General features: G+C 48.5%; 1 protein-coding gene across 2 annotated transcripts; it reads left to right on the forward strand.

The window, feature by feature from the left end:
- Nucleotides 1–1,983: 1,983 nt before the first annotated feature.
- Nucleotides 1,984–20,137, forward strand: LOC309355826 (dehydrogenase/reductase SDR family member 4-like). 2 transcript variants are annotated; one of them, XM_081887015.1, is made up of 9 exons: nucleotides 1,984–2,115; nucleotides 2,350–2,524; nucleotides 5,450–5,627; nucleotides 7,963–8,064; nucleotides 9,040–9,110; nucleotides 10,341–10,392; nucleotides 12,200–12,334; nucleotides 13,146–13,201; nucleotides 18,755–20,137. In XM_081887015.1, the coding sequence occupies exons 2-9, from the start codon at nucleotides 2,391–2,393 to the stop codon at nucleotides 18,867–18,869; spliced, it is 843 nt and encodes a 280-aa protein (XP_081743141.1). In that variant the 5' UTR covers nucleotides 1,984–2,115; nucleotides 2,350–2,390; the 3' UTR covers nucleotides 18,870–20,137. The 2 variants fall into 2 exon arrangements, with proteins under 2 accessions (XP_081743141.1, XP_081743140.1); XM_081887014.1 differs by lacking the exon at nucleotides 1,984–2,115 and having other exon boundaries at nucleotides 2,131–2,524.
- The last annotated feature ends 816 nt before the right edge of the window (nucleotides 20,138–20,953 follow it).

Genomic DNA, 20,953 nt, shown 5'->3' on the forward strand with positions numbered 1-20,953 from the left:
GTCAGGTAGTTGTTTATCTCTTTGACATCTGGTGGGAGGGCGTTCCACAGGGAGGGCGCCACTACCGAGAAGGCCCTCTGCCTGGTTCCCTGTAGCTTTGCTTCTCGCAGTGAGGGAACCGCCAGAAGGCCCTCGGAGCTCGATCTCAGTTTCTGGGCTGAACAATGGGGGTGGCTTCTTCAGGTATACTGGGCCAAAGCTGTTTAGGGCTTTAAAGGACAACACAAACGTAGACGTAGGGCAACTAGGGCAATTTTTAAAAGAAAAATGCTTTGAAAATCCAGAAAAAACTTATTTTTATTTGGGAGATGTCCCCCCCCCCCAAAAAAGCTGAAGAATTTTGTCCAGATTTTTACTTTTGGAAATGTGGCAATATGTGGCTTTTCAATAAGCATCTCAGGTTGGTGGGATTAGATAGACCTTTGGTTTGGGGTTCTTCCCCCATTTTTATGTAAGAAAGAGTAAGAATTAGGCACAGGACTGCTCAGCGCCCGACACGCCTGTTTTTCTCAGTGTGCCAATAATGGAGTTGTTCCACTAGACTAGAAGAACCAGAGCAGCAACTCATCCAGAGATGCACAAGGCAACTTCCCCCTAAGAGGAAAGAAAAATTGTGTTTTATCTGACATCTCAGCATCAAGACCCTCAAATAAGTATCTACTTAGATCTGCTTTTAATTATTATTACTTAACTGCTTAAGTGCCTTATTGACACTTTTTTAAACTGCTCACTTTAGAAGCCAGATTTTTAGATTGCTGACACTCTGTGTTTCACAGCTGGTTTTGCACAGCACAGTTATTTATTTAGTTGGGGGGGCTAAATAAATGAGATGGTTTTGTATGTTTCGTGGTATTTTATGCATTGTAACTTGCTGTTATTCTCATTGATTATAGTTTAGCGATTCTATATTGTAAATGATAAGTGTAAACTGTTTAATTATTCCTTGCTGATATTTAATTTTACTGTTTACTATTATTTTCTAATGGGTTATCAAACATTGCTTTATTTGCTGCAAGTTGTTTATTTTAAAGTTGTTGTTGTTTAGTCATTTAGTCGTGTCCAACTCTTCATGACCCCCTGGACCAGAGCATGCAGGCCCTCCTGTCTTCCACTGCCTCCCGCAGTTTGGTCAAACACATGCTGGTAGCTTCAAGAACACTGTCCAGCCATCTCATCCTCTGTCGTCCCCTTCTCCTTGTGCCTTCCATCCTTCCCAACATCAGGGTCTTTTCCCGAGAGTCTTCTCTTCTCATGAGGTGCCCAAAGTCTTGGAGCCTCAGCTTCAGGATCTGTCCTTCCAGTGAGCACTCAGGGCTGATTTCCTTCAGAATGGAGAGGTTTGATCTTCTTGCAGTCCATGGGACTCTCAAGAGTCTCCTCCAGCACCAGAATTCAAAAGCATCCATTCTTCGGCGATCAGCCTTCTTGATGGTCCAGCTTTCACTTCCATACATCACTACTGGGAAAACCATAGCTTTAACTATACGGACCTTTGTTGGCAAGGTGATGTCTCTGCTTTTTAAGATGCTGTCTAGGTTTGTCATTGCCTTTCTCCCAAGAAGCAGGCGTCTTTTAATTTTGTGACTGCTGTCACCACCTGCAGTGATCACGGAGCCCAAGAAAGTAAAATCTCTCACTTTTAAAGTTACTGTGTCTTTTTTTGTATTGGATCAGATTGCTATTACGTGTGGGATCTTTGCTGTCTATGTCGTTGTTTCTCCAGCTTGTAAAACCACCTTGTTTATAATAACATAGAAAGGCGGTATACAATTTTAAAAATTTGCAGGATGCAAAAAAATTCCCTTCCCGAATTACAGGGAATCCGGCGTGAGCAGAGACTCTTTCAGAGACGCGCCGGGTACCCTCCTCCCGCTTAGGGGAGCCTCACCCTCTGAGTTATCGCGGTGCTAGGAAGGCCTCCTCTCGTTCGCCCCTCCCTCGCCGCTCCCCTCGGGCCCTGCCGCGGCTGTCGGCCGCCAGAGGGCGCTCGCGCGCGCTCCCCATTTAAAGCGAAAGTGCTTTAATAGGAAAAGTCCTTCCAGTTCTTAGCCGCCCTCGGGTGCTTAACTGGGCGCTCCTCTTCCTGTTTCTCCCCACGCGGGTAGAGGATCTCAGGTGAGGAGTTTGGGGGGCGGGGCGGCGATCCTTTGTTGCAAAGGAGCCGGCGCACAGCCGGAAAGCGAGCAAAGGGCAGATTTGAGCCCTGATTTGGGCAAGAGCCCAATGTTGCAATGCAATGCAATGCAATGCAAACGGATCTGTTGCAATGCAGGCGGTGCTAAGTTAGGGAAGGAGGAGAAGAGGCGAGGAGGCTGGATTTGGAGCCTCGCCACTTTGGACTTTTTGCAGGCGCCAGAGTCCACGGGAGGCGGGACCCACGCGAGGCCAGGATGTTGCGCGCCCTCGCCAGCTCCGCGCAGCCCAAGCAAGCGCTCGGTCGCCTCCTGAGAATGAGCAGCACCGGGGCCAAGGCGCGGGGGACCCTCGCCGACAAGGTGGCCTTGGTGACCGCCTCCACCGAGGGGTAAGCTCCGCTGGGGCTCGGCTCTTTTTCTGGAAGGAGTTGCTTTTTGGTTTTGCAGGGGGGAACTGGGTGCCGGCGAGGCAGAAGCACTCTGCGCGCTCTCAGAGGTACTCTTGCCCCGGCGCATCTTTCGCTGGCGGTGGAATTGACGGAAGGGAAAGTCTGCACGGCTGAACTCCGAGTCGCGTTAAGCCCTCGGGATCGGTTTTGGAGACAAAAAGAGGATTCCTGCCGCTGTGCTTAAGGGATAAGTGTGTGTTTTTATTGTTGCTGAACGGGAACCCACCCCCGAGTTTTAACGGAGATTTTTAAAACCCTCCAAAGCATCAGATTGAAAGTCTTTAAGGTAGTGTTTCCTAAAAGCCGTATCCAGCTCTGCTTCTGAAGATCAGAACGCTTAGCATTTTTGTTCTAATCGTGTGTTGTCAATGAACAAAGTTTTGCACCTTCCATTAAGAGTCCTCATCTTTTCAGGAAAGGACTCTTAATGGAAGGTGCAAAAATTGCCTGGGGCGTGTCTCTCTTAAGATCATGACTGCAAACACACCATGCATTTAAATCGTGTGTGCATGCACACACCAACAGTGGCGTAGCGTGGGTTGTCAGCACCCGGGGCAAGGCAAGTAATTTGCGCCCCCTAACCTGTGGATTTTAGCACTCGAGTGCGAGCGCGCCCCCCCAGACGTTGCGCCTGGTGCGGCCGCCCCCCCCTGCACCCCCCACGCTACGCCACTGCACACCAAGAATCCCTGTCAGAACCGGCCCAGGCATTAGGCAGGTTGAGACCACTGCCTCAGGTGGCAGAGAAGTAGTGCCGTCACTGGTGCTCATTTTGGGCACAATTGTATCAATTTTGGTCGAGACACACCACCCCTGATCCCTGAAACTGGTTTAAGGATGCTGGGAACTGTAGGTCTGTGAGTGGTAAACTACAGTTCCCAGGATTTGGGGGGCAGGGGGGGTTCAGATCTATGGTGCGTACACAGCCCATGGGTTGAAGGTTAATGACAAGCTGAGATTTCAAGAGCTTTCAGCAATTAACCAGTGATAAACCCTGCTGAATATAATGGAACTTCCTTCTGAGTAATTCCTTCATTCACAGGATTAGGCTGTTGGCCACTAAATTACAACCAGCTCTCAATGATTAACTACCGTATTTTTCGCTCTATAAGACGCACCAGACCACAAGACGCACCTAGTTTTTGGAGGAGGAAAACAAGAAAAAAAATATTCTGAATCTCAGAAGCCAGAACAGCAAGAGGGATCGCTGCGCAGTGAAAGCAGCAATCCCTCTTGCTGTTCTGGCTTCTGGGGTAGCTGCGCAGCCTGCATTCGCTCCATAAGACGCACACACATTTCCCCTTACTTTTTAGGAGGGAAAAAGTGAGTCTTATAGAGCAAAAAATACAGAAATTAGAGGGAACATTTTTAAACCACTCCAGAAACTGTAGCCTTGTGTAGGGAGTTGGGGTCGCCTAAGAGTGCTTGGCACCCTTAAACTACAGCTCCCCAGATTCTTTGGGAGTTTAACGTGGTATCACAGCACTTTCAGTGTATGGTGTAAACAGGCCATAAGATAGAATCATAGAGTTGGAAGGGACCCCGGCGGTCATCTAGTCCAACCCCCTTTCATTGCAGGAATCTTGCCCAGTGTGGGATTCGAACCCACGACCGTGGAATTAAGAGTCTCATGCTCTGCCAACTGAGCTACCTGTAAGATTCAGCGGCCAATCTAGCTGGCTTGTATACATGGAACAGAAGGGCGGGATATCTTGTCCTTTGCCTCGGTCACCATCTTGGACTGCCATTGCTTCTCTTGCCTTCCTATGAATTGCAGACACACACACACCATGTTGAACTATAGATTGTAATTTCCTCAGGGCAGGGACCTGGACTGCTTCTCAAAGTCTTGTGCACATCAATAGTACAGTGGTACCTTGGTTTGCAACCGTTTTTAAAAAAATAATTTTTATTAATTTTCAAACATAATTATCCTACATTTCACCAAGTTTCACATCTTAAACAATCTTTTTTGGGACTTCCATCAGCACCTCTGGTGACCTTCCATTTTTATAATTTCTTCCGCATTTCTTAAATTTATATTGCCTTTAATTATCATAACTAACCTCATCCTTTTCATTCAATACTGCAATATTTCCAATTATTCCCTTTACAAAACTTCCTGCAAACCTACAAATGTAATCTGGTCATCACAACTACTTTTCAAATAGTCCATAAATTTACACCAATTCTTCTGTGAATCTCTGGTCCCGCCGGTTTCGGATTCTTCCCGTTAGTTTGTCTAGTTCTGCATAGTCCATCAATTTTATCCTCGTTTGCAACTGTTTTGGATTACAGCCATTTTGGATCACAAACCCTGAAGTGTGTGTCCCTTTTTTTTTACAACCCTTTTCGTTATTATTACAAACCATTTTTTTTGTTTTTGAGGCCCCATTGGCGAAAGCGCGCCTTGGGTTACAACCTGTTTTGGTTTACAACCGGACCTCCGGAGCGGATTATGATTGTAAATCAAGGTATCACTGTACTATATAAACAGCAGTAATAAATATATCCAGCTTTGTGCTGAAAACCAGGGTAGGCTTAGGTTCCCAGCTCCTTTTCTGGGGAGACAGTTCCCCCCCCCGCCTCGTTTATTTCCTCAATACAGTGGTACCTCGGGTTACATACGCTTCAGGTTACATACGCTTCAGGTTACAGACTCCGCTAACCCAGAAATAGTGCTTCAGGTTAAGAACTTTGTTTCAGGAAGAGAACAGAAATCTCGCAGTGGCAGCAGTGGGAGGCCCCATTAGCTAAAGTGGTGCTTCAGGTTAAGAACAGTTTCAGGTTAAGAACAGACCTCCGGAACGAATTAAGTACTTAACCCGAGGTACCACTGACTGTAAACTTATGCATTCTTGACAGAATTGGCTTAGCAATTGCCCGCCGCCTGGCCCAAGATGGCGCCCACGTGGTTGTGAGCAGCCGTAAGCAAGCCAACGTCGACCGAGCCGTCGCTGAGCTACAGACGGAGAACCTGAGCGTGTCGGGGTTGGTGTGCCATGTGGGGAAGGCCGAAGACAGACAACGCCTTATCAACGCGGTGAGAGCCAAGGCTGACTTGGGGGGACATATTTAAAGCACTGTAGGCTTGGAAACGATGCCTTATGAGGAACGGCTAAGGGAGCTGGGCATGTTTAGCCTGGAGAAGAGGAGGTTAAGGGGTGATATGACAGCCATGTTCAAATATATCAAAGGATGTCACATAGAGGAGGGAGAAAGGTTGTTTTCTGCTACTCCAGAGAAGCGGACACGGAGCAATGGATCCAAACTACAAGAAAGAAGATTCCACCTAAACATTAGGAAGAACTTCCTGACAGTAAGAGCTGCTCGACAGTGGAATTTGCTGCCAAGGAGTGTGGTGGAGTCTCCTTCTTTGGAGGTCTTTAAGCAGAGGCTTGACAACCATTTGTCAGGAGTGCTCTGATGGTGTTTCCTGCTTGGTAGAGGGTTGGACTCGATGGCCCTTGGGGTCTCTTCCAACTCTATGATTTCGCCCCAAGGAATCCTGGGAACTGTAGTTTGGAGTGCTGAGCATTGTTCCCCTCAGGGAGCTACCGTGGTTTAGCAATTGTTTCTCTGGGAATTGTAATTCTGTGAGGGGAATTGGGGGTCTCTTAGCAATTCTCAGACCTTTCATAAACTTCTCTGGGGGGGAGCCATGACTGCTTAAAGTAGTATAAGAGTGATTTCAATTTATGGCATGGATGCCGCCTGTTTTCTTGTTTATGGTGGCCCGCCTCAGAATAAGAATGGTGGGTTTTGAACTGCCCTTCCTTGAAAGAGAGCTAGCCCGCCACCCGTCTTCTCCTGCAACGTGCTGCCCTAAGACTCTTGGGTGCCCTCCAGACGGGTGACGGCAAAGCTAACGGCTGCAAGCAGAGTAGGCAGCCTAGAAAACTCCCAGAATCCTCCAGGCAGCCATTTTGTAGGTCTCGCACAGAGGCAGCCTGACCATGTTGGCCCAGAGAAGCCGAGGCTTGCGCAGGAGAACGTTCTGGAAGATTGCACCTTTATTAGTCAAACTGTGTGGCATTTCCCACCCACCCACCGACCTCGGGCACCAAAATCTCTGGGGCTGAGCCTGCCCTACACACTCCCTTTTCTGTTCCTCTTCTCCCCCATTCCCCAACCAAAGAGGGTCAAGTTTATTTTAAGTTAATGTATTACGGTATTTTAATATTTTGTTGGAAGCCGTCCAGGGTGGCTGGGAAGCCCAGCCAGATGGGTGGGGTATAAATAATAAATTATTATTATTATTAATTATTATTTTTTGCTATCCTGAAATTCTCCTCTGCTCTGATTTCAAGAGAGCAAATGGCCTTTCTCTCTGCGGCGGGTGGAGCTCCTACTTTGATCCCATCCAACTCTCAGGAGGAGTTGGACTATACAAGTCTCTCATCTCCCAAGTATGGGGAAACAGGAGACCTATAGATTCCCAGGAATGGTGTATCCCTGGTTTGGCTGTCACCAGTAAAAGACGCTTTGGTTTCAGGATCGGGAGGAGCAGGGCGAGGTGGCTGTGCTCTCTGGCAGTATACACATTGTACATTTAATAAAACTCATTTGAAGCATGGAACTTTCCCCAAAGAATCCTGGGAACTGTAGTTTGTTGAGGGCGATGGGAATTCTAGCGGTCTGGAGGTGGTAAACTACAGCTTCCAGGATTTTTTTTGCCACATGTTTTTGTGCGCTTGCCTTTTCCAACAACTATCCAAAGATATCTGTCGCTAGACCTGTTTTTCGGCTTCTGCTTGTTCCCAGGCAAGGAGAAATTTCATTGCGTTACAAACAGGGCAGCTCTGTGTCAAATCTGCATCCCGTAGGATTGAAATGTTTGTCAAGGGGTGGGGCGCTGCGAAGCGGGGTGTTGCGTTTATTATTAACATTGGTTTATTTACATGTATTCAGCTTATAGCCCACCTTTCCTTCCAAAGGAAACATATTCATAAAAAAAAAAAAAATCAAAAACAAAACTGAAAACACTTAAAAACTGCCACCTCAGGGTCTCTTTCAGCCAACATCTGGTTGGCCACTGTGAAGACCGGGCGCATGGCAGGGGGGTGGGCTGGATGTCCTTTGGGGGTCCCAACGCTATAATTCTATGGTTCTAAGCCCACCGGCCAGGCTCTCCTGATGTTCTGTGAAGGGCTTGGTTTTTAACCAGAGATTCCCTGTTTGGAGAAGCTTTTAATGTTTAATAGGTTATTGTATTTTAATATTCAATTGGAAGCCACCCAGAGTGGCTGGAGAAACCCAGCCAGATGGGCGGGGTATAAATAATAAATTATTATTATTATTATTATTATTATTATTATTATTATTATTATTATATTCGTAGCGTGTTTGCATTGCTCATTGTGTGCCTTGTGCTGCAGGCCCTGGAGCGCTATGGAGGAATCGACATACTGGTCTCCAACGCGGCAGTGAATCCCTTTTTTGGCTCCACTCTGGACGCCACAGAAGAAGTCTGGGACAAGGTAAGGGGTTCGGGGCAGGCGGAGGGAAAGGACTGAGGTGCTGAGGATGAGACTCTCAGGGCAGCAAAGGGGCACGAGCTCAGCCAGTGGGGTGAAGCAGCCCAGTTGGCGTAGAGCAGAGGCTTCTGGGAAATATAGTGTTGCTACAACCAAGGCTGGGATGCAGGAAGCTGCCTTAAGCTGACTTTGCAGGGCTGCTGTGTGGGTGAAATGGGGAGGAGAGCTATGTGCCTTGAGTTCCGTGGAGGGGAAAGCTGTGTGTAATGATAATAATAATAATAAAGGTAAAGGGATCCCTGACCATTAGGTCCAGTCGTGGCTGACTGTGGGGTTGCGGCGCTCATCTCGCTTTATTGGCTGAGGGAGCCGGCGTACAGCTTCCGGGTCATGTGACCAGCATGACTGAGCCGCTTCTGCCGAACCAGAACAGCGCACGGAAACGCCGTTTACCTTCCCGCTGGACTGGGAACATCTACTTGCACTTTGATGTGCTTTTGAACTGCTAGGTTGGTAGGAGCAGGGACTGAGCAACGGGAGCTCACCCTGTCACGGGGATTTGAACCTCTGACCTTCTGATCGGCAAGCCCTAGGCTCTGTGGTTTAACCCACAGCGCCACCTGCATCCAATAATAATAAATAAATAAATCCTGGTACACCATTGTCCTGGGGGAGACTGGATGGCCGGTTCACTCCTCCTGCTCAGGGAGAGAAGGCCTCTCTCAGCTCCTTGTTTCAGAGAGCAGGGTGGGTGGGTGTTTAAAGTATGGTTGTGGTCCCCCCCCCTTCATTTTATTGCCTTTAGCTTCCTGTAAACCCGCTTTGAGGGTTTTGTTGTGTGTGTTTTTTTTACAGTCAAGCAATGTATAAATTATATGAAAACAATGAAGGGGGAAAGTGATTAGGCAGTGGGTGGGAGAGGTTTGCAAGCGACGGGTTTTGAAAAGCCTTTTCCTCCTTTCTTTTATCTTCAATTAGATTTTCGACATCAACGTGAAGGCCGCAGCCCTGCTGATCAAACTGGTTGTACCTCACATGGAGAAAAGGGGGTGAGTCCTGGATTATTGTGCTTGCGTGTTGCGGAAGAGGCAACTTGGCGGCTGGGCAAGGGATCTTCTGTGGCAACGATAAAATTATTGTCTATATTCTGGTCGCCGATCAAGCAGATAACTACGAAGATCTCCTTGCAAGTCCACCTGTTCTGTGGTGAGCTTGTCATGCTCTGTGTCACACTTCATGTCTGCTTCAAGTTTCTGGCCCTCATTGTGAAACTTCCCACTTCTGTAGCCCTTCCTGTGTCCACCCACCTTCTGTTGATGGGGAAAGGCTTCCGTTCTGTTGACCTGTGGGATGTCACGGTCCGGTCTACGGGCGATCCAAGTCCTGGCTGAGGATGTCGGGACCGGGGACAAGATGGCAGGGTGGGAGCAGGAACGAGAGTCCAGAAGCCAGGGGTCTGAGGGTCAGGAAGCAGGGAGTCACGAAGTCAAGGGTCTGACGGTCGAGAAGCAAGGAGCCAAGGTCTGAGGATCGGGAAGCAAGAAGCCAAATGCAGCAAGGCAGGAAACGAATTGCTGTGGCAAAGAGCTGAAGGGAAATGCTGACCTTATATCCCTTCCCAGCTCTTGCTATCGGGTGCAGTGAGTTACCAAGCAGCCTCACCTGTGCGGCTGTGCCTTGCCTCTCCAGAACAAACTTAGGAAGGCCCCAGTCCTGCGAAGCCCTACTGGTCACAGGGCCTGGCTCCGGCACACACTCCTGACATGGGACTTGCGGAGAAGGTTGCCTTTCATAAAGGCGGGCCAGGAGCCATTCAGTGGCTTGACCACTGACATTTGGGGGGAACTATGGGGCATATCTGAGGAATTATTGGGGGAGGGACTCAGTAGGCCTTTATCTGGTACAGAGCTGAGGCCATGTTGCTAGACCTCATGGCCAACACCCTTGTTTGAGATGTTTTCAGTCCCTCTGTGGGTTCAGTAACCACCGACCATTTTATCAGGTGACAATAGACCCCAAAGCACTCAGTGAGTAACATGGCGGAGCGGAGATTTGAACCCAAGACTCACTGAGGCATGGCCAACACTTGAACCACAAGCAATTTTTCTGAGGTGAACTCCACCCCTCTTTCTGGTCCTGACACCTTCACCCTTCCTCAGGGCTCACTTCTGCAGCCGAATTTTCCTTTCAGATGCCCACCTCACTTTACGTGATCCCCATCATGACTCTTCTCAGCCTTCTTCCTCATTCGCTCTTTTTAACCTGCTTTTTTCTTACAGAGGCGGCTCCATCGTTATCGTCTCCTCCATTGCTGCTTATTCCCCGTTTCCGGTGAGTCAACTCTGCCAATGCTGTCCTTGTTCTTCTGGGTCTAGAACTTCCCCATCCCTTCCTGTAGTAAGAACATTAGAAGATCCCAGCTGCTGGATCAGGGCAGCGGCCCATCTAGTCCGGCGTCCTATTCTCACAGTGACCAGCCAGATGTCCCAATAGGAAATAGGTCACAATATAGATTTTAACCTCTGGGAAAAACTCTGGAAAAGTGACTTGAAGTTTACAGCATCTTGTTCTTTGAAGGAGAACTACCTGAAAATTATTTACAGATGGTGTTTAACTCCGAGTAGGCTTGCTAAGATGCACAGTGGTACCTCGGGTTACATACGCTTCAGGTTACAGACTCCGCTAACCCAGAAATAGTGCTTCAGGTTAAGAACTTTGCTTCAGGATGAGAACAGAAATCGGGCTCTGGCGGCGCGGCAGCAGCAGGAGGCCCCATTAGCTAAAGTGGTGCATCAGGTTAAGAACAGTTTCAGGTTAAGTACGGACCTCCGGAACGAATTAAGTATTTAACCCGAGGTACCACTGTATAAGACTGAATCAGAATTAAGTATTTAACCCGAGGTACCACTGTATAAGACTGAATCAGATAAGTGCTGGAGATGCAAAGAGGTTGAGGGAACGTTTTTTCATATGTGGTGGACTTGTAAAAGGGTAAAAGAGTACTGGGAAATGATCCATAACGAATTGAAAAAAATGTTTAAAAGTACTTTCCCCCCAAAAAACCAAACAGAGTCCTTTCTGCTGAAATTCCTGGGTGTCCAAAAAGGTTATGTATGCCACTACTGTGGCCCGTGTTTTGTTAGCCCAAAATTGTAAAACAAGTGAGGTCCCATCTAAAGAAGAATGGCAACTTAAGTTCACAGAATATCCACAGTTTGCATACTTAACATATAGTATAAGAGAACAAGAAGAACATACGTTTAGAGAGGATTGGAAAACGTTTATTGAATATATGGGAAATGACTGTGTACAGCTGAAAACACCGGCAGCATTCAGATGACTTCAACAGTGTAAGTTAGTTATGATGGTTGTAATAATGGTATAGTTTCTGTAAAATATGCAGGAATTTATGATATGTAAAATGAACCATGGAAAGAGAGGAAGGGAAGTCACTGGTATCTTAAGGATGTATAAATGAATACTTTAAATTGTAAGGCAGAAAATTTAATAAAAATTATAAAATGCAAGCAGGACATCAGTTCACCAACGCCATTAACTCTTGCCATTCCCTGCAACTGGTTCCAACTCAGGAACGGCTCTTCCAAGCTGGAGCTATTGCTAGTAAACATTGACGGCCTCCCTGAATTTTGAAAGCCGTCCACATTGATGGCCTGCATCCCTTCCCTAAGGAAGAGGACAGAAGTTGCGGTGCAACAACATCTGGGTGCCCATGGTTGAAGAATGCCGCCTTAGGGGGACGCTGGCACCCTGTCTTCCGTCTGCACTTTTCAGCTACCGGGAACATTGAACTTACCTACCTTTTCTTCTTGAACTTACCCAAAAACCCAAGGAAAAACAAAAATTGAGTCAAGAAGTTGTAAAGTAAAATCTGACACTGCAAGTTCACTTTATTTTAGATAGCTTATAAGTTTTCATGGCACTTCGTAAGTAGTAGTCTTATTCTCACAAACCTGATAAATGGTGAAAAATTGTTTTTGAACAAGAATATTAATTGTATGAATAATTGTCGCCTATGTGCTGTACGGGTTACACAGTCATTATTTACGGCACAGGTTGTATTTCTTCAGCCTTAGGGGGACGGTCTTGTCAGCCCCCTGAAATCTCTTCCTCCTCTTAGGGCCTGGGCCCCTACAACGTCAGCAAGACAGCACTCCTGGGCCTCACGCACAACCTGGCTTCCGAACTCGGCCCCAGAAACATTCGCATCAACGCACTGGCCCCCGGCCTGATCCGCACCAAGTTCAGCTCAGCTGTGAGTATCGGGGAAGCTGTGGACAGAGGTGACTCCTGTGTTTGTTTATTTATCCCCTGCCTTTCTTCCGCCATCACGGAACCCATGCTGCAGTGTGCATGCATGCTTCCACTGGCTAGGGCATGGGGCGGGGAGAGAGAGAGAGCTACCTCGTGTTCCAGTGAGCAGCTTTTGGAACTCCCTGCCTGGAAAAATTTAAGATTATTACTACATTTATTACCAGCTGCTCATCAACTGTTCCCAGGCTGGGTTGCAACAGTTAAAAATGTAAAGCAGTCAGAACAGATCACAATCGCAGGAATAGGGTGGGTTCTGAAAACGATCATTTCAAGTGTCAAAGACCGAGGTGAAGAGGTCTGTTCCACTTCATTCCACCTGACAAGATATTCCTGTTTCTTGGGGGTTTTTATGGGATTCTTTATCTGCCCCTTCTGTCTGTTTTAATTTTCTGGTTTTTTATTTATTTTGTTCTATAATGTATTATTTTTTAAAGCGTTTCACTTTCACCCTACCCTATGACGGCATAGCTTTCAATGGGAGCGAGGTGTAACTAACTGCAGCTCTGATCTTATACACACTTAAAACTGGGAGCAAGCCTTGTTGAATTTGGGTGGGACTCCCACGAAGACAGACACGTATAGAGCAATGCTGTCTTTCTGAATCCAACCCAAAGTCAACAGAAGTTGAAATCTGTTGTAATTGGACTGTTTTGTTTTTGTTTTTTTTAAAAAAATGTCTTTACCTACAGTTACAAATTCAGAATATTGGTTTTATTATAGAGGCAAACTGACAGGGCATTTTCTCTTTCAAGCTCTGGCAAGACAAAACCATGGGGGACCAATTGATGCAAACCATGAGGATACGGAGGTAACGTTCACTATACAAACAATCACCCCACCGGTCAGCAGGTCTGTGGGCCAGCTATGGACCACAAACGGAATCTGAGGGGACTGTACCACATCACTTGAATTGGCCACCGGGCCCTGAGAGCCATTGTGGTGTAGTGGTTAAGAGCGGTAGTCTCGTAATCTGGGGAACCGGGTTCGCGTCTCCACTCCTCCACATGCAGCTGCTGGGTGACCTTGGGCCAGTCACACTTCTCTGAAGTCTCTCAGCCCCACTCACCTCACAGAGTGTTTGTTGTGGGGGAGGAAGGGAAAGGAGAATGTGAGCCGCTTTGAGACTCCTTAAAGGGAGTGAAAGGCGGGATATCAAATCCAAACTCTTCTTCTTTAAAATAAGCCCCTCGCCCACCCACTAATGTTGGACACAAGCCCATCCCAGCCGTTGGTTCTGGAGCCTGCCTTCTAACCACATGGGTGGCGAACCATTTTGGCCTCACCCACCTGACATATGCAACATCATTTGTGGGCAGGTTAAAAGGGGGGCTGGGCCAGGTGGGTGGCTGCGCCCCCTTCTCAGATCTGGCTCTCCAGTGGAGCAGGATGCAGAGGAGCTGGACTGCTGGGGAGATACCATTCCTCACTCTTGTTCTAGGAGTTCTGCAGGTGGCACTGTGGTCTAAATCACTGAGCCTCTTGGGCTTGCCGATCAAAAGATCGGCAGTTCGAATCCCTGTCACGGGGTGAGCTCCCATTGCTCTGTCCCAGCTCCTGCCAACCTGGCAGTTCGAAAGCACACCAGTGCAAGTAGATAAATAGGCAGGAAAATAAATGACGTTTTCATGCGCTCTGGTTTCTGTCACGGTGTCCCGTTGCACCAGAAGCGGTTTAGTCCTGCTGGCCACATGACCTGAAAAGCTGTCTGTGGACAAACACCAGCTGCCTCGGCCTGAAAGCGAGACCAGTGCTGCAACCCCATAATTGCCTTTGACTGGACTTAACCGTCCGGGGGTCTTTTACCTTTACCCTTTACCTTTTTTCCAGTGGAATGCTTCTGAGAAATGGGGCTTGGCTGTGTCGGAGGGGGTCTGATCTGTATGCAAAAAGTCTCACTTCTGGTCTCTGGTGTCTCTCTAGCTTTATTTATTTATTTATTGGGTTTATATGTCACTCTTCATCAGAAGATCTTGGGGAGGTTCAGATGATTTAAAGACAAAAAACAAAACCCAAGATAAAAGCACTAGTAAATGATCAAAAGCAACAAAACTCCACCTCCCACAAACACATTTAAAAGCCTGTAGAATATTAAACAGCCAAAGACAGGGTTGAAGAGGAATGGTTTTTTTTTGCCTGGCGCCTAAACGTGTATAATGAAGGTGCCAGGCGAACCTCCCTGGGGAAAGCATCTCACAAGCGGGGGGCCACCACAGAGAAGGCCCGTTCTTGTACAGTGGTACCTCGGGTTACATACGCTTCAGGTTACAGACTCCGCTAACCCAGAAATAGTGCTTCAGGTTAAGAACTTTGCTTCAGGATGAGAACAGAAATTGTGCTGCGGCGGCAGCAGGAGGCCCCATTAGCTAAAGTGGTGCTTCAGGTTAAGAACAGTTTCAGGTTAAGAACGGACCTCCGAAACGAATTAAGTACTTAACCTGAGGTACCACTGTATTGCTGCCCTCTGGACCCCTCACGGAGGAGCCACACGAAGAAGGGCCTCAGAAGAGGAACACGGGGTCTGGGTCGGTTTATAGGGGGAGAGGCGGTCCTTGAGGTATTGCGGTCCTGAGCCGTTTGGCGTTTGCTAGGGGCAGAGTTGGGGAACCGTTCTCAAGCTGAGAGCCACATTCTTTTGTGGAGAGCCGTCTGGGGCCTACCGCAGATGGGGCCCTAGCTTGCGTACTCGGGTGCACATAGCACACCACTGCATGCAGAATGGGCGGTACATCCAAAACCACCTCATCCTGAGTCAGACCTATAGGGGTCCACCTAGTTCAGTATTGTCAACTCTGGCTGGCAGCCGCTCTCCTGGATTTCAGTCCGGGAACATTCATTCCCAGCCCTATCTGGAGGTTCGGTATGAAAGCGAGTGACAAAACGTTAATACATTGTGGGATCCTTATTATTATTATTATTATTATTTAACCAGCTTATGATAAGCTGTGATTTGTGTTCAGAGCAGGGCGGGGGGGGCGCTCTGCTGCCAAACTACAGCCCCTCCCCAGACGCACGGATTCACTCGCTTCCTGCCACCACCCCAAACCCACAGCAGTAAAGGCTGGGGAAAAGGCTATAAATGCCTGGAAGTGGGTGGCGGGGATGATTTTCACGGAGAGCACAGTTCGGCAGAGGAGGTTTAACCCTCCCCTCCTTTCCCCAGCTGCACACTCTGCAAGTAATGCGCAAACCCGCCTGCTGCAAATATGGAGCCATTAGGAATTTTTTTTTGGAAAAGTCTCCTACAAAAACCTTTTTTTTTTTTCCAAACCCAGCGGACTCTAGAATGGGCAGACAGATTTGAGGCTGATAGAAGAAGAGCAGGAGGAGATCTCTGTAGCTGGATCAGGCCAATGGCCCACCTTGCCCCTGATGCCCCTAGGGAAAACTTGCAAGCAGGATGTGAGTGCCGTGACAATCTCCCCACTTGCAATTTTCAGTGATGGGCGTTATTGAAAAATTTGGATTTGATATCCCGCTTTATCACTACCCTAAGGAGTCTCAAAGCGGCTAACATTCTCCTTTCCCTTCCTCCCCCACAACAAACACTCTGTGAGATGAGTGAGGCTGAGAGACTTCAGAGAAGTGTGACTGGCCCAAGGTCACCCAGCAGCTGCATGTGGAGGAGCGGAGATGCGAACCCGGTTCACCAGATTACGAGTCTACCACTCTTAACCACTACACCACACTGGCTCTTTTTGCCTCCAAACATGTGGTGGACCATAGCTGTTCTGGTTGGTAGCCATTGATCGCCTTATTCTCCCCATGAATCTGTCTCATTGTTGGCATCCGTCTGTCTCGAAAGACAATGGAGTGTGCCTCCGTGGGCAGAGTCGAACCACTGGAGAATCGCAACACCCGCTGCGGCTCCAGAGACCCGCAACTTGTAACTGCTGCCTCCTGCATTGTTTCTGCTGCGTTAGCAGCAACCAAAATGGCCTCTCTGGGGCGCAGGCCTGCGTGGTGTGTCTGGGGGTCCTGGGCTGCCCAGACAACAAGACCCCCCCCCCCAGCCTGGCTGATGTGGTCCAAAGGAAAGCAGAGCAATATGTTTGGCAGCAGCCTGGTTGCAGGAGTTGCCGGAAGGAGACGTACAAGGCGCCATCCAACCCCCTTAGGAACTTCATTCCAGATTTCTGTAGGGTTTACTTCTTAGCCTTTTCTTCTCCTGAAGATATCCCACAGGGCCGCGGGTAATGAATTTTGTCTAATCCTCTTTATTAGCTCTTCAAATGGGTGGCCGTCGCCACCTCTTACGGGCAGGGGGCAAAATTTCAAAGTTTAACTGTTCATTGTGAGAAAAAGTAAATCCTTTTGCCTGGCTGTGAAGCTAGCAATATTCAGCTATGTTGGATGGTCGCGAATTCTAGTATTATGAGTGAGGAAGAAAAACATTTCCCTATCTGTTTTTTTCCCAAACCATGCATAATTTTTATACACGTCTGTCATCTCTCCTCCCCACCACCCTGACATACCTTTAAACAAACTAAAAAGGCCCAAATGTGGCCTCAGTTTCTCCCCTTGACTTGAACCCATGCTCATCCAGGTGTGAAAGACATAACATTTTGAATTAAAGATCAGGGCACCCTTAAAAACATCCTCAGCTTAGAGGTAACCAAGCCTGAACAGTTCTTTCTTTCAACAAAGTTCTCCCTTCTGCTTAGTGTCTGACTAGCACCTGGGAGTTGTTGTTTAGTCGTGTCCGACTCTTCGTGACCCCCTGGACCAGAGCACGCCAGGCACTCCTGACTTCCACTACCTTCCACAGTTTGGTCAAACTCATGCTGGTAGCTTCAAGAACACCGTCCCACCATCTCGTCCTCTGTCATCCCCTTCTCCTTGTGCCCTCCATCTTTCCCAACATCAGGGTTTTTTCCAGGGAGTCTTCTCTTCTCATGAGGTGGCCAAAGTCTTGGAGCCTCAGCTTCAGGATCTGTCCTTCCAGTGAGCTCTCAGGGCTGATTTCCTTCAGAATGGATCGGTTTGATCTTCTGGCAGTCCATGGTACTCTACAGAGTCTCCTCCAGCACCAGAATTCAAAAGCATCCATTCTTTGGGGATCAGCCTTCTTTATGGTCCAGCTCTCACTTCCATACATCACTACTGGGAAAACCATAGCTTTTACTATACGGACCTTTGTCCACAAGGTGATGTCTCTACTTTTTAAGATGCTGTCTAGGTTTGTCATTGCTTTTCTCCCAAGAAGCAGGCGTCTTTTAATTTCGTGGCTGCTGGTTCAAATAATTAAACTCACTGGGTGATCTTAGGCCACTTATTCCCTCTCAGCCTAACCTACCTCGCAGGGTTGTTGTGAGGATAAAATGGGGAGGGGGAGAAGAACCATGTATGCCGCCTTGAGCTGCTTGGAGGTGGGATTCAAATGTAATAAATTAATTAATTGGGAGCCCCATGGGCTGGGATTACAAACTTCATTCCACTCACAACTGAAATGTTTCCTCAGGCCTTGAGGATTCAGGATAACCTGACTGTGTGCGTGGAGTACTTAGCAATCTTACTATGCTTTCATTTTTAAAATTTTATTTCTGTGTTCTGCTTGGCCCACTGCGCATGTGCCCAGGCGTGCTTCCTGGCCCCCCAAATGCGCCCCAGCACATTTGCGCATTGGTTTAAACAGTGCATGAAAAGCAAGCATCGTTATTGCATCAGGGTTCTCAGGCGCTTTAGTTGCCTAATTAAAAAAAAAAAAGAGGGGAGAGAGAAAAGAAGCCAACTGACAACTGCAGAAAATTGCACATGTGGCAGTTGTGGAATTGCTTCTGGAAATTCTCCAGGTTACGCAGGAAGGCAGAGCAGTGGTGGTGATGCAGAAACTTACAGAATGATAATGAAATAAAACGAGGGACATCCAAGCATCCCAAGACTTGAGAGTGATCTGTCAGCTCCAGCCTCGGTCGTTCTATGTTGAACAGCAAAAAAAATCCAGGCCCGGATTAGGGGTTGGTTACCCACAGGCCTTGTTGGCGGCATCTTCCTCCTCTTACCAAGATTCACCTTTCCTCCTCCTGCCTCCAATTCCTCGGCCTCATCTCCTTCCCCCACCAGGCTCTGCCACCTTCTTTTCCCCGGCCCTGCCCTTGGACAACGGCTATATTCTGCCTCCACTGCCAAGAGGCCACAGAAAACCACTCGCTGGGGAATCTCATGTACTGTTGCGCTTAGGTCCGGCTTGCAGGCGTCCTAAAAGGCATCAGGTTGGCCGTTGGGAGAACAGAATGCAGGACTGGATGGGTCCTTGGCCTGATCCTGCGGGCTTGTTTCATGTGCCTCCATCCTTTCTTTGCCTTGCTTCCACCAGGAATGCCCGCTAACCGGACTGTTTCCCTTTCCTCCCTCTCTTCCTCAGGATGGGAGAGCCGACGGACTGCTCTGGCATAGTCTCCTTCCTCTGTTCCCCGGACGCCGACTACATCACAGGGGAGACCGTGGTGGTGGCTGGGGGGTCCCCATCCCGTCTCTGATGGGATGGGGGGGTCCGGCCTGCCTTCCTACTCAACTATGTGAACGACCAGATGGATGGTTTTGCATTGCCCACCATGCACCCCAGGAATAAAGATGTGGGGATGTTGACTGAGGGGGGAGGGGGTGTTTGGCTACTGGAAGTGGGGGGCACAGTTGCTCCCCCAGGGGAGAGGTGACAGGGCGAGACACAGACGTCCCTCCCAATAAATGGAAAGATGGCAAGGGGGAAATTGATCTCTGGCTCTCATTTGAGGTTGTATGTGTGTTTTTTAAAAATACCGTATTTTTTGCTCTATAAGACTCACTTTTTCCCTCCTAAAAAGTAAGGGGAAATGTGTGTGCGTCTTATGGAGCGAATGCAGGCTGCGCAGCTATCCCAGAAGCCAGAACAGTAAGAGGGATTGCTGCTTTCACTGCGCAGCGATCCCTCTTGATGTTCTGGCTTCTGAGATTCAGAATATTTTTTCCCTTGTTTTCCTCCTCCAAAGACAAGGTGCGTCTTGTGGTCTGGTGCGTCTTATAGAGCGAAAAATACGGTATGATGGTGGTAATTATGATTGGGTTATTACCCACCCTTCACCCTAAGGTCCCAGGGTGGGTCACAATAATTTAAAACAAATTAAAGGGAGTTATAGGGACACAGCCCATCCCTGGTCCAGGTTTGTTGGAAGAAGTTTCAGTATCATCTAGATTAGTGTTTCTCAAACTTGGTTCTCCAGGTGTTTTGAGACTACAATTCCCACCATCCCTGACCACTGTTCCTGCTAACTAGGGATGATGGGAATTGTAGTCCAAAAACAGCTGGAGACCCAAGTTTGGGAAACACCGGTCTCTATGAAGTTCATCAGGTAGCACAGTTCCCATTGGGATGGGGCATGACCCAAAGCAGTCTTTTCCAACCTGGGCTCTCCAGATGTTTTTCGACTACAACTCGCATCAGCCTCTGCTGGCTGGGGCTGATGGGAGTTGTAGTCCGAAAGCATCTGGAGGGCCCAGGTTGGCAAAGCCGGGCCTTACAGCCTACAAATGCTTCCCTGTGTAACTGGGGGGGCCCTTCTGGAAGAACAAAAATCTCAAGCACTGGGAGAGGTGTCTGTGTGTGTGTGTATTATGGATTTTAGGGGTCACTTTTGCAGAAAGGTATTGGGGCGCAGGAAGTCTTTTGCGAGGGGAGGGTCAGGTCTGTGGCGATTTCCCGCCTGTCCGTTTCCCAGTGTGCCTTATTTTTCTGTCGACTTTTAACAATAAAGGTGTGTCTCTGACTGAATCCTTTTGTGGGCGCCTCTGTTTGTGAGGAGGGAACCCCAGCCCCCCAAGGAAGGGGGTTCTCAGCAAGGGTGGAGCCTGACTGAAGCACAGCCTCTCTCCCCCACCCCCCAAACTATACTCCGCGAAGCCACCCCTCACGTCGATCCCTCCTGAGGTGGGGGGCAGGCAGTGGCAACCACTTCTTGGTACGTGGACTCCCCCTTTTAACAACACAGGACACCCCTCTGCACTTCCACCCCCACATCCCTCCATCCCCGAAGGAGCCATTTTTCGGGGGGGGGGAGACTTACGCCCACGTTTCCTTGGGAAGCTTCCCCCTCACCATCTGGATCCTTTTCCTACACACCCCCCTCACCATTTCTTCCTCTTGCCACCCCCGCCGACAAGCATTCCCCATCTGACAGTTCATCTCCCTTCTTGGAGGGGGGAAAAGAGAATTTCACATGTGCTCCTTTTAACATTGCCTTCTGTGGCTTCCCCCCACCCCACCAGATATATAAATATATATACTACTACTCTTCCTCCATTTTGGGGGGAGGGGGGTTATATGGTCCACAGCCTGCCCTTCCCTCCCCCCCCTCAATGTCTGGGTGAGGGTTCACCCGCCGCCAGCTCCCTTGCCTTGCATTTGTTCATCCTCTGACATTTCCCTGGCACCTGAGGTCCTCTCTGCCTTCTGCCATCTCCATTATCCTGGTTCCTTCTTCCTTCCTTCTCATGTTCCGTCCCAGCTGACATTTTCAGCCTCTCCTAGATTTCCACTTGCTCTCCACTCGCCTGCCTTCCTCTCCCTTCCTTCCCACCCTCCCATCCT

The sequence above is a fragment of the Podarcis melisellensis genome (assembly GCF_964234715.1).
Source record: "Podarcis melisellensis genome assembly, chromosome: 13".
Taxonomy (NCBI): Eukaryota; Metazoa; Chordata; class Lepidosauria; order Squamata; family Lacertidae; genus Podarcis; species Podarcis melisellensis.